The sequence below is a fragment of the Bremia lactucae genome, linkage group LG1 (assembly GCF_004359215.1).
Source record: "Bremia lactucae strain SF5 linkage group LG1, whole genome shotgun sequence".
Classification (NCBI taxonomy): domain Eukaryota; phylum Oomycota; class Peronosporomycetes; order Peronosporales; family Peronosporaceae; genus Bremia; species Bremia lactucae.
The window spans coordinates 14,563,409-14,575,457 of NC_090610.1; the positions used below are offsets into that span (position 1 = coordinate 14,563,409).

Consider the following 12,049-nt stretch of genomic DNA (forward strand, 5'->3'; position numbering starts at 1 on the left):
GTCCGCACTAAGCGGAGTGAATCTATATTCACTATGAGCCTTAGCTTTCGCTATCTCGGCAGCTCGACGACGAGCTCTTTCCTCGATGAGGATTATCTGCTCTTTCTCTTCATCGAGCGATTTCGTAATGATGTTGGACTCAGGGTACCGTGTCCTGCTCAATGCAGTTAAGACATCAGCGGCACCACGTTCTGGGAACGGATTCGGGGCTCGCCGATGTTCATCCGAAGGAGAAATTGTGAGCGAACAACGCTCTTTTTCCTCCTCCTCTGATTGAGAGTGAGTTTTAAAGTCCACCATTCCCTCATCGTCGAGGAAGGTGCTCAGAGTCTGTGACTCACGCTTGATTGTCATTAGACAAAGGAATGGAAAACACAACCTAACGGTTAGCTGTTTAGGTACCAACCTCAAAGAGGAAATGAAGCGAATATTGTCACTCGGTGTCAACAGTCTGATGGGGGAGGGTGTAATGGGGCACATATCGGTTAGAGAGCCGTTGTTGTAATATATTTACTTTATGGGTAAAATACCCTTTTATCTAATTTTAAATACTTAGTTACTTAAATCCCATTTATTATGGGTAATAAATGTGGTCGCCGCCAGATACAAATCTGGCGGCCAAAATCTATTTATAATTAGCTAGGGTAAGGTTTTTAGATTTAAATAATTAAATAAAGTTCATTTCCCCTTTTGATCTTAAAGCGTTAAGTGCCTTCCTAAGGCTTGCGCATTGATCTGTAAGAGATAGAAGCCTTTCTAAGGTATATCCTCTTGGGCACTAGTTGCCACTTGGTTCTACGAACCCCTGAATCCCTTGAACTAGAATTCCTTAAGCTTTAATAGCTTGTACGACTCCCTGAGTTGTTAAACCCATTAGTTCAATAGAACTAAGTGACTCTCTGAGTCTGAAAGTCTTCCTCTGACTTTAGGAGCGAGGTAGCTCCGCTACACACCCCGTTACAATTTCCGTTGCTCTTACTTGTGTTTAACACAAAAACTCGGTTTAGGCAATGAAATTTAGTAAATTGTGTCACGTCTAACGAAGAATTTTAAAATAGCATGAGATTAAAATTAAAATTAAGTTGTTTGACGGCGTTCTTTAAAACTGGTGCACCAAAAACGTCCAGCAAACTATATTTGTCTAAATATGCGACCCGGTGTTGCTGTCAAATGGCTCGTATTACGAAACGCAAAAAATGCGAAATTGGAAGCATTTTAAGCTCATGATTTTAATGATTGCGTATTTATTGTCGCAGCCTCATCTATCTGTAGTCATTAGATCGTGATGTGCCTCACATAAAGTAAATATTGGGTGAGACGCCTATTACAATTGAGCACTCGTCTCCACTCCTTCACTGCTCACTACCGCATTCGTTATAAAGCCCGATGTCTGGTGGTAACAGCACTGAGAGCGAATCAGAAGCCTATGCTTCTTTGTCTAACATCTCAGCTGCGCAGCCCCAAAAAGAACGTGAAATCGACGAAGTCATGGATTTTCTTAAGTTTAGCGTTAAGCCCAGCGCGAGCTTCGGGGGTACGATCCTGTTTAGATTTAAAGATAAGGACGACCCTGAACCAAAGACTACGTACGCCGTGGAAGTAAGTGATATGCGGAAAGTGACGACGCGCAAGAACGTTAACGCGCGCGAAGAGCGTCCTACGTGCGAAGTGACCCTCTCGATGGACGACTTTCTTTGGATATACTCCGGTAAGGCTTCTAGCACCGACCTCGCCAAGCTATTTTATGCTGGCCGTGTCGTCATCAGTGGTTATGCTTTTCGTACAGTGTCAAGATTTGCACAGAGCTTTGACTTTTCATCCGAAAAGTGGCTCAATTTTTACGCCAAACGAGAAATGGAGCAGACAATGAACGGTAGTAGCCGTTCTTTTAGTGCGGAAAATAGTCCCACAGATCCTGTTTCGCTTTCGAAAGACCATTGGTATTTTTACACAACAAATCTATTACACATCTCCAAGTTGCGGCGTCTACTATGGGAGACCTCACTCGTCAGTCTTTTTGGAAAGAAGATCGTTTTGGAAAGCATCTCGCGCAGTTCCACGCCAAAAATCATATGCGATAGATGTAACGTTATATTAAGCGCTATCGGAATTTCAAATCTCATGTGGACGACCTACAAGCATCCTACAAGCTCACTTATCCAGTCAGACCAGCTATACTACAAGCACGATTTGCGTGCTGACCTTGAGAAATTTCTGAACCCTTGCACAAAGCAGTCAAGCAAAGTTACTAATTCCATTTTGATGAATAAGTCCGAACAGACTGCAGAAATCGTGTTTGATTTCCTTAGCGAGGAATTCGTTGACGCTGTAAAGCTCAGTGCCAAAGAACGTCAGCAGCGCCGGCATCGCCGCCGCGTGGATTTTGGTGATGCTGGTATGGCGCAGCTAGACAAGCTGGTGAAGGTGATTGGAAAGGGTGGTCACTCAAATTTGAAGCGAGACAACTGCTCGAAGTACGTGCCTGCCCCCGAAGTGCTTTTGCACGGGTTCCGCGTGAACGTTGCTGTTATCATGGACGCTTTAAAGGAAAAGGCTTTTGGACGTAAGGCACTGCACAAAATCCCTGCCCCCGAGATGGCGTGGTTGATGCGCAACAGGCGCTCTGGGAGCATGGTAATCTCGGATTGCAGCAATAGTCGCGGAGATTTGAAAAATGAAGCAAACTTGGCATTGCCGGCTTCAACTCTGCCGAGCTTTCCGCAAAGTATAATCGTGGAAGTCAATCGTGCTAAAATCGCTCGGAATCGTAAGCGCTTTGCATTGCCTAGGCAGCGCATTAAGGCTAAAATTGCGACATTTTCGCGCGAATTGGTCAGTCAGAGGAATCCAGTCACATCTCATCTTGATGAGCACCTTGTTTTCTCCGATTATTTATAGAAAGAAACAAACCCTGGCGGGACATAACTTAATGACATTTTTATCTCATTTAAAGCAAGTTTTACATTTCGTGGATTGCTCTAGTTACAAGCACTCATATTTATCTATATTTATCCGAATGTTATCAGCCAGTCAAAAGCATAAGAGTAGCATGAAAAGCTTGGACGATCACACGCCCGATGAGATCTACTGTGACAGCCAAGCTTTTGATATTGACTTCCATCCAAAGGCTAACATTGTTGCAGTCGGCTGCATTGATGGCGTTGTTCAAATGTAAGAGCATCGCAAAGGATTTTAGTTACCAGAACTGAGAATTTAGTACTGTTTGGGCAGATACAAATACTCGGACGAGATGAATACGAAGCTTATAGACATAAAAAACCACCAGGAGGCCGTACGAGCGTTGCTTTTTTCACCAGATGGACAGAGTACATAAAAACTTTCCGAAGTTGATGCCAATCCACGCGCTGACATGGTGTTTATGTGAGCAGCCCTGTATACAGCATCGACGGACAAATCTATTCGTGCCTTTGACATACAAGGAAAACCTGTCTGGGCGGAAATGCGTGCACACGAGTAAGAATGAAATTGCGTCCTATCTATTTGAAAAATCCTGAAGCTTGTTGTGGTACCAGCCATCCGGTCAATCGCTTACATGAGCTTTCAGATAACGTGTTTGTCAGCGGAGATGACCAAGGTTGCATTAAAATTTGGGACACACGACAACACCGCTGCTTATCGGAATTCAAAGAGCACACCGTGAGCCACAGCGTACACTAGGACCATACGTATTTGATTGTGTTAATAATTTCTATAGGATTACATTTCTGGATTCGCAACAACATCAGCGCAGGACCATTTGCTAGCAACGAGCGGAGACGGACGTTTGTCAGCGTACGATTTGCGAAAAAATGCTTTGGTAGGCAAAAGTGACGAGCTTGACGACGAATTGCTCTCTATCGCGGTAATCAAGAACGGCCGGAAGATTGTGTGCGGCTCGCAAGATGGAGTGCTAGTTATTTTCAGTTGGGGGATTTGGGGCGACATGTCAGATCGTTTTCCTGGCCATCCGGATTCTGTTGAGGCGGTCCTTAAAGTGGATGAAGACACGATTCTTACGGGATCAAGCGATGGCATCGTTCGGTACGTTTGATAAGTCATGCGTTCGCAGATGAGTGACCAAAAGTTAATGAAAATCGCGCTTGTGTGACCCAGTGTGGTTCAGCTACACCCAAATAAGCTCCTGGGAGTTATTGGTGACCACGAAGACTTTCCCGTGGAAAATCTCAAGTTTACTTACGACAGAAAAATTATTGGTAGCGTTTCGCACACCAATAAAGTTCACTTCTGGGACGTGGCGTATCTGTTTGAGGACGATGACGAAGAGGATGAAGACGACAATGAAAAAGTCGACTCAACGATAGACACTAACATGCAGGATGTAGATAGCGACGATGATGTATCAGGCAGAAATGATGCCTTTGAACGTCGCAGGGCATTTCCCACAGCCAATGAGCTCTTTTTCTCGGACTTGTAAATCGTTTATCTCTAACATTCGACCATAGCAAAAAAACATTTTTGGATGCGTTTCACCAATGTATAACTGTCCCCCTTAATATTAAACCATAAAGTAACCACATTCAGAATACTTGATGTGATTATGCACGACGACAAGCTACGACACAGTGCACTGTTAAAGGCCTGGTATTTTTTTGTATTTTCACAGAATATCTAGCTTAGCGACATCCTTGATGCCATTTTCGTAGCACCAGCTGCTACTAACAATTGCATCGCTCATTGATTTAGCATAAGAAAACACGGGTTTCCAAAATCATCGAAATAAGGCATCAAATAAGAAAATGCCAATTTAGCGTGTATCTGCTGAGCTATTACGAAGTGGAGAAGCAGAACGCAGTGCGTTAAATATTTTCCGAGTCACTGCAAATCGTATCAAGTTATAAAAAGTGGGTAGCGCTGAAGCGAAGAATGAGGAGGGAATGGTCCATGAATCTGGTACTCCAAAACTTTATGATGCCAAAGCGACAAGCGTAATAGCTTAGATGAGCCACGTCAGAAAAAACAAACGGGTGCCTTGAATTGTACTTAAGCAGTACCTTGTGCTTTCAAGGCAAGCTGGCCTGTTGTAAAGGAATGCGGCAACCCCTTCGACGATATCCTAAATCGTTACAATTTGTTACTTTTGCTCAAACTTTGATCGTCTTGCGGAATGGACAACCAGGCGGCATGCAAAACGTTCGAAGCAAAGCCAGTTTCTGATTGGTAGGTGTGGTATCACATACAAAACCAAAAGTAACCCGTCAGTACCCTCTTCCTCGCGCGCGGCAAGACAACAGTTAGAGAAAAGAGCGCGGCACTTGCTTTTCTCGAGACAGCTTCAAGCACTCTGCTTGGTCCGCTGGTCTGCTGCTCTTTTCACGTTAGCGGCCTACTTTCATAGTCGCAGACAGGCCATCGTTTTGTTCTTCTCTCTTAGCGACAGATCGTACTTAGAGCATCATCAGGTCGCCGCCAAGACAGTCCGAGTGTAGACCCTCAAATTAGCGCAAGAAGCTTCAGCAGGCTGACGATTGAGGGACGACGGAAGCGTTGGTGACATCGGTCATGAAGAAAATGTCCCGCAAACCTTTTCGTAGTGGTCCACTTTTTTCCAGCAAGGCGAGTAGCTCAACGGCATCCAGCAACTCGTCCCCCAGCATGAACAACTCGGGAAGTGGCAGTCTTATGCGCCGCGCCACGTGGGCTGACAAGATTCGAGAAAAATTACCCCCGCTAGGCGAAAATGAGTATGAAGTGCTGTGGGAACGTGGTGTACTTGGCGTGATCTTTCTCGAAAGGGAAAAAGACGGCATTCCGTACGTGTCTAAAGCCACCGAATCTTGCATCTCCCCTGCAGTGAGCCAAGGAGACATTCTCACTTACGTCAATGTTGTGCGCTCAAAAGACCACTCGTTCTCAGATTTTTTTAAGATTTTGGCGACGATGAAAAAGCCCGTATTACTACGCTTTGAGCGCTTGTCGGCTAGCACCCCGCCTTCGGACGAAGACGATACGTCTGAGCTATTTAATATGCAGCACTCGAGTCTATCAAACACTAGTAATATTGCCGGCCAATTTGCAAGACAGAATATGCCCAATTTGGATGAGGGGGATCCCACAGGGAAGCACTGGAGAGCCGACTCTGCGCCCCAGAAAGATCAGAAACCGCCTAAGGCTACTCGAGGTGCGTTCTGGCGCGCACCGTCAGCCAAGGATGCTGACAAGTCCGCTCAGGTAGCTGTGTCTAATGCGGGACATGAACGTTCTCAAATTCGTCGACATGTGCCGAGTAGTAAAGACCAGCAAGCGTCACCAGAAGGTGTAGCCGCAAATAGAAGTGAGACTCAGACTTCACACCCACCGCTTAGTCCCCACGAGTATGAAGTGTTTTGGGAAACGGGCTCGCTGGGTTTATTTTTTGGTGAGAATCAATTGACAAACTTGCCTGTCGTGACTCGATCAACTTCAAGCGCCAATCCAGTGGTACGGCGTACTGTTGCTGTGAATGACACACTTGTATCGGCAAATGGCATTAAGTCAGCCGACTACACGTTTGAAGCATTCTTCAGTCGCCTACAAGAAATGAGCAAACCTGTGCGGCTGGTTCTCAAACGAAGACAGCCTAATGAACAGGTTGTGATAATGAAACAAGGAGATCAAACGCAACAGCAGCGACTACAGCAATCGCAGCAGCAGCAACGTGAACAACTTTTTCTACGTGAACAGCAACGTGAACAGCAACGTGAACAACAAGAGCGTGAACAACAGCAACAACACCTTGAACAACAGCAGCTTTTGCGTGAAAAACAAGAGCAGCAGCTGTTGCGAGAAAAACAAGAGCAGCATCTGTTGAGTGAAAAACAAGAGCAGCAATTACGTGAACAACAACTTCGCGACCAACGTCTGCGTGAGCAAGAACAACGCGAACAAAAGCATAATGAACGACTTGTGCGAGAACAGCGAGAACGCGAGGAACAAAAGCGTCGACATGAACATTCGTCAAGGAATATAACGCAATCTGTCTCAGCGGGCTCGAATTTTTTGTCAAGTGAGTCTGCAACTCAAGAAATGCTTCATCGTAATCAGCTGCCTAGCCCAACTATAAAGCGCGCATCGACCACACCACCATGTCCAACATCTCCTCAAGTTCTGGGATTTTCTAACAGTAATACCGGCCTCGGCCGAGCGAATGCACAGGTACCAACTTCTAAAAGTCCCATTATGTCGCAGATTAAACGTGTGGCCCAAAAAATCTCGGCTTCAAACCACGAAGTTTCACCGAAGGCATATAACTTAATCAAAGTACAAAGCTTGCACGAATTTGCCACCTCGCCAAGTTCTCGTGGTTCGTGCGGCGCTTCGCCAAGCATGGGTAGCTCACCAAAGGTAAGCAGCTCACCGCTGGCTTCTCCTGTCTCGTCCTTGGCTGCAAGTGGGATCAGAAATGGAAAGAGCTATTTAAATTTGGCGAATAATGATTATTCATCTTTAGGAGAAAAGGATGGAAATGGTTTGATAAGCAAGGAATCGGGTCATAGTTCTTACGAATATTCTGGTAGTCGAACCCGGAATAATAGCAAGGAGATACGAGACCATCGGATGCCAACAAATGATGTGCATGAAAGAGAACCAATATTATCCTCACTTGAAATGAAGACTCATCTCTTACCAACTGTACCATGTGATGTACCTGAGCATATTTTATTGTCAACTAATCAGGCAGGACCGACTGCAGTTATTGAAGAAGCTGACGCTGGCTTTAATGTGTCAGTTGGGACTGGTGCCGACCCTAAATTTTTCGCAATGACTGTGGAAGATAATATGCATGAATGCTTGGATTTAGGTGAGAGCGATTTTTCGGAGATAGGAGAGCTGGTTGAAGGTGGTGAGCTTGCTGACGAGTGTGATTTAACTGAAGAGGCTGACATGGAATTGCTTGCGGAGGTGACAAGCCATCTGGTCGAAGAAGGGCTCACAGTGCTGCTGAATTCTGAGGTTAATCTAGCAGATGATATTGTCAAGGACGACATACTGGATGATGCGGAAGTGGGGACTGTCAATGAGGAGATTGAGTCCGATGAAAATAATGCATGGGATCTTGAAGAAGGATCTGATCACGATCACGATAAGAAGGGCTATTATGAACGCGGCAACGCCGCACCTCACAAAATAAATTCACCTTCTGGTCAACGTCGCTCTTCAGTCGACGGCGCTGTACAAGCAGAAGCCTCTAAAGTCGACTTCGCCGACACCCATGAATCTACAGATGACTTTGCAAGCGATCGGGATATCGCAAATGATGATGATATTGTTGACGACATCCTGATGCAACAAACATCTAAGGACAAAGTTGAAGCTAACCAACCAAAATCAGCTAAGTCATCCTTACACGCCAACTTAGCTAAGTATAAGAAGAAGGGTAAGACGGGTCGTGGTGTCAATAAGCTGCCAGCACTTATGGAGGAGGCCGCACTCACGGTTCCTTTAATTGCTCCAAATGCTGTTAATTCGACTGTTCAAGTGCGAGGACGACCGAAACCGAAGTCAACAATGGCTGACACTCCGGACAGCACAACTTATCTTATAAAGTGGAAGGAGAACCGGAGCATTGGATTGCAGTTGAAAGAGGTGCGCCTTGCCAAAGGCACATATCCGCTGGTCACGGATGTGTGTCAAGAGCCATGTTGCGAGCTTCTACGGCATATATGTGTTGGTGATGTGATAATTGAAATTAATGGGCGCAACACGTCAACGATGGGTGTAAAAAAGACCGTTAGTTTTCTTAAGGCTTGCACGAAGACGACACTTATGAAGATTCGTCACGGCCCAGGATTTGTAATTGAACGCGTTAGTGCGACAGTATGATGAAACTGCCTGCTGTGGCAGTAATGAAAAATCAGATCTGCGAACATGACTAGTTTCTACGTTTGAGCTTCCATTAGCTTCGTGTCCGAAAGTGCTGAGCTTATAGCGGTATAGCTTCGTTTCCTCTTAAATGTCAGTGAAGTGCTCAATATGGGAGAGGACGATTTTGAAGTCGCAGCGTTGAGAAGAGGCTGGAAATGTTGGCCAGACTTCATGATAGTGGTTTAATAAGTAACGTAAAGGTTAAGCTTCATATTTGCATAGTTGGGCCGATAAGATTATTTTATATTTTGATTTTTTGTCCATGATACATAAAGAAGGCCAATGTAGAATGCGCTAATGCCAAACTATGCTACAATTAGCTATGAAACTACAACAAGGACTTCTACTTCGTCTCCCTTAAACGACAATCACTCTGAATGTCATTGGATGGAGTGGTCGCTATGTGACCACTTAATTTTAAAACGATGTTGATTGGTCAGATCGATAATTTAAAATTCCATCGCATGAAGAATCACTCATGCGGGGTGACGATAGTGTTGCGCCTTCGGCTGCGGTTCGTGCAGCCGCGGGTGACGCACTGTTATCTCTTGCGGCAGACGGAACGTCTGCCGTTGTGTATTCCACTCGCACAACACTAGATGTTGCGAGTGCACGTGGTGATTCACCACGTGAATACGACCCCTCTTTGGAGGTCGACTACGAATGCGAGTCGGATGAGGTGGCCGACTCGGGGAGAATGGAACAGTCGCCTGATAGACGCCAGGCGGCTGACTATGAGCCTTCGAATGAGAGGGCTCATTCTGATAGACGAGGAAACAGTCTATTTGGATCCGACGATGAGGATGATCCCTCATCGCCCGTACGATCTCCCATACGGTCACCTGCACGTGTTTCTGTGCAAGGTGACGACGATGGCGTAAGCCATCGTAAGAAAAGTTCTTGTGGTACCCCTGCTTCAGTGGGTACCACTCAGGGGAGTGAAGACAATAAAATGTCTCATCTCGCTCCTGATAAGAAACCGTGGCTTTTGCCAGAACGGCTTATCAATAGCTTGTCTGGAGAAAGTACTCCTCACAATAAATATCCTTTATTTATTGCGACAAAGCTACATGGCCTTGATCCCAGCGCGAAGAACTTTCGCGCTGAGGAAGATTTTTATCTCGATGCTTTATTCAAGCATCGACGGTATAGTGGCAACAATAAGCGAGATAAAGTCTCGCTTATGCAAGCTTGGAGCGCGTTCATTCGCAATGTCAAAGACATTGGACGCGAAGCCTGGCTTCAAAAACTTAACTCGAATCGTGTTAAATTTGAGAAAAGAACTTTAACCGGTGCAAAGTATAAATTACATCGGTTGTCACGTGAGGCTGGGCTTCCATGCCTCACGTGGGGTGATCCCTGTCCGTGTTGTGTAGACAACTCGAAGAGGGTAAAAGGGGATGTCTATTCCCTTTCTTCGCCCTGGGGAAGGGCTCGCATCTCTATTGAGATGCGTGACGCGATTGACGTTTTGCAATCGATTTACAAGCGCCAAGGGCGCGTGTTTTTCAATGGACCCTCTAATCCATCTGATGAGTCTCGTTATACTAACAGACGAGGCCCTCAACGTCAACAACAAGCTGAGAACGAGGCTCCCATCTGTCATACGAAGGTGAATAACTGCGCTAGTTAACCAGATAACTCATTCGCTGCCCCTTCACATCACGGTGGTTTTGAATACGTTCCACAAGGAACCGTTGGCCACCGCGAAAATCCACCAATGGTTGTGGTGGAGGAGGTAAAATTAGATCCGAACCGTGTGTCGGATCAAGAGTCGAAGATCGACAAACGCGACCGCTACCTCCATGTATTGGAGGACGGTCTTGAACACGAGCGCGGTAAGCGTCACTCGTTGGAGCAGACGGTGCAGGCTCACTATATCGAACGGTTGGAAAACCGTTCGAAGAGTGCGTACTCAATGTTGGAGTACGAACGGAAATATCACGCTCTTCGTGATGAGCTGTCGTCAGCTTATCGCAGTTTCGAGGATCTTCGGACCCGACATGAGAATTTTCAGATTCAGCATGAGAATCTGGTTCGTGACCACAAGAATCTTTTAGGGATTCTTGACAAGGGTGGTCAGATCCGTCCTTGGAAGAAACCGCGTACTAACGGTACGGGCGGAGCCGACCAAAGTAAAACATAGGATGCGTTTGCATTCTACGTGGCAATTCTGTTGTGTACGCATTGCCTCCGCGATGCAGTACACGGAGTGGCCCAATGAACTTGGGTAGTAGTTTACTGCTACCCATATTAGTAACTACACGCTTAGGTAAATTTACCGTATAGAGTAGTACTAGGTCATTAATTTTTAAATGAAAGAACATTTGCTCTTCCATGTTTGTCTGCGTCCCGTTTCTAACGGTCCACTGCGTTAGCAATGAAATCCTTACGAAACGGATTACTGATTCTCGAGCCATCAGAAATTTTTCTGCTGACTCATTTGTTTTATCTTTTCCAGTGCGCACAAAGCGCACTGCTATGAGATCTTTCTCATCTTCGATGTCGATTGCTTCGACATCACTCGCGTTGTTGGTAACTTCGAAGCGTGATGAGCATGAGCCAGAAATGGTTTTCTCGTGCGAGCCCTCTTAAACTAGAGGATCCTTCTAAATGGGTGGGTATGCGTGGATGGCGTAAGCCATTCACGAAGAACGGTGTATGCTTTGTAGACGCATGCACCTAATTATTGATGGCGAATTCGACCATCGGTAAAAACTCGCTCCAATTTTCGGACACGATTGGACGTAACCTCGAAGTATCTCTTCAAGGTCGCGATTTGCGAGTTGCGTCTGGACATCCGTCTCTGAATGATTAGAAGTTGACATAGTCAGCCGAGTTCCGCAAGATCGGATCACGGATTGTTAAAACTCCGTCGTGAACCGTAAATCTCTATCCGAGACCAGTTCACGGGTAAACAGTGCAGTTTGAATATCGTGTCGATAAAGAACGGGCACAACCCGGAGCCAGGATCAGTTCTGGTACTGCAACAAGATGTACCATCTTGCTATATCTGTTTACAAAAACAAGGATTCCATTATTTTTGTGACGGCTTCATGAAATCCGAAGACGAAGTCCATAGATATGGACTGCCAACATTCTGCCGGAAGTGGGAAAGTTTTGAAAGGTGCAAAAGATGAAGGGCTAGGCTTCATCCGTCGACATACCTCGCAAGCACGAAAGTACC

At 45.7% G+C, this 12,049-nt stretch overlaps 3 protein-coding genes across 3 annotated transcripts; all 3 read left to right on the plus strand.

Annotated features, from left to right (window-relative positions):
* Positions 1 to 1,386: 1,386 nt before the first annotated feature.
* On the plus strand, positions 1,387 to 2,898 carry CCR75_002054 (uncharacterized protein; the record flags this gene model as incomplete). The annotated part of the gene is made up of 1 exon (XM_067960154.1): positions 1,387 to 2,898. One exon carries the CDS (start codon positions 1,387 to 1,389, stop codon positions 2,896 to 2,898), a length of 1,512 nt encoding a protein of 503 aa, XP_067815331.1.
* A 151-nt stretch (positions 2,899 to 3,049) lies between these two features.
* On the plus strand, positions 3,050 to 5,040 carry CCR75_002055 (uncharacterized protein; the record flags this gene model as incomplete). Its single annotated transcript, XM_067960155.1, has 7 exons — positions 3,050 to 3,171; positions 3,232 to 3,326; positions 3,390 to 3,474; positions 3,534 to 3,657; positions 3,716 to 4,041; positions 4,114 to 4,953; positions 5,013 to 5,040. The coding sequence occupies 6 exons, from the start codon at positions 3,050 to 3,052 to the stop codon at positions 4,433 to 4,435; spliced, it is 1,074 nt and encodes a 357-aa protein (XP_067815332.1). The 3' UTR covers positions 4,436 to 4,953; positions 5,013 to 5,040.
* Positions 5,041 to 5,520: 480 nt separating this feature from the next.
* Positions 5,521 to 8,820, plus strand: CCR75_002056 (uncharacterized protein; the record flags this gene model as incomplete). The annotated part of the gene is made up of 1 exon (XM_067960156.1): positions 5,521 to 8,820. One exon carries the CDS (start codon positions 5,521 to 5,523, stop codon positions 8,818 to 8,820), a length of 3,300 nt encoding a protein of 1,099 aa, XP_067815116.1.
* Between the last annotated feature and the right edge of the window lie 3,229 nt (positions 8,821 to 12,049).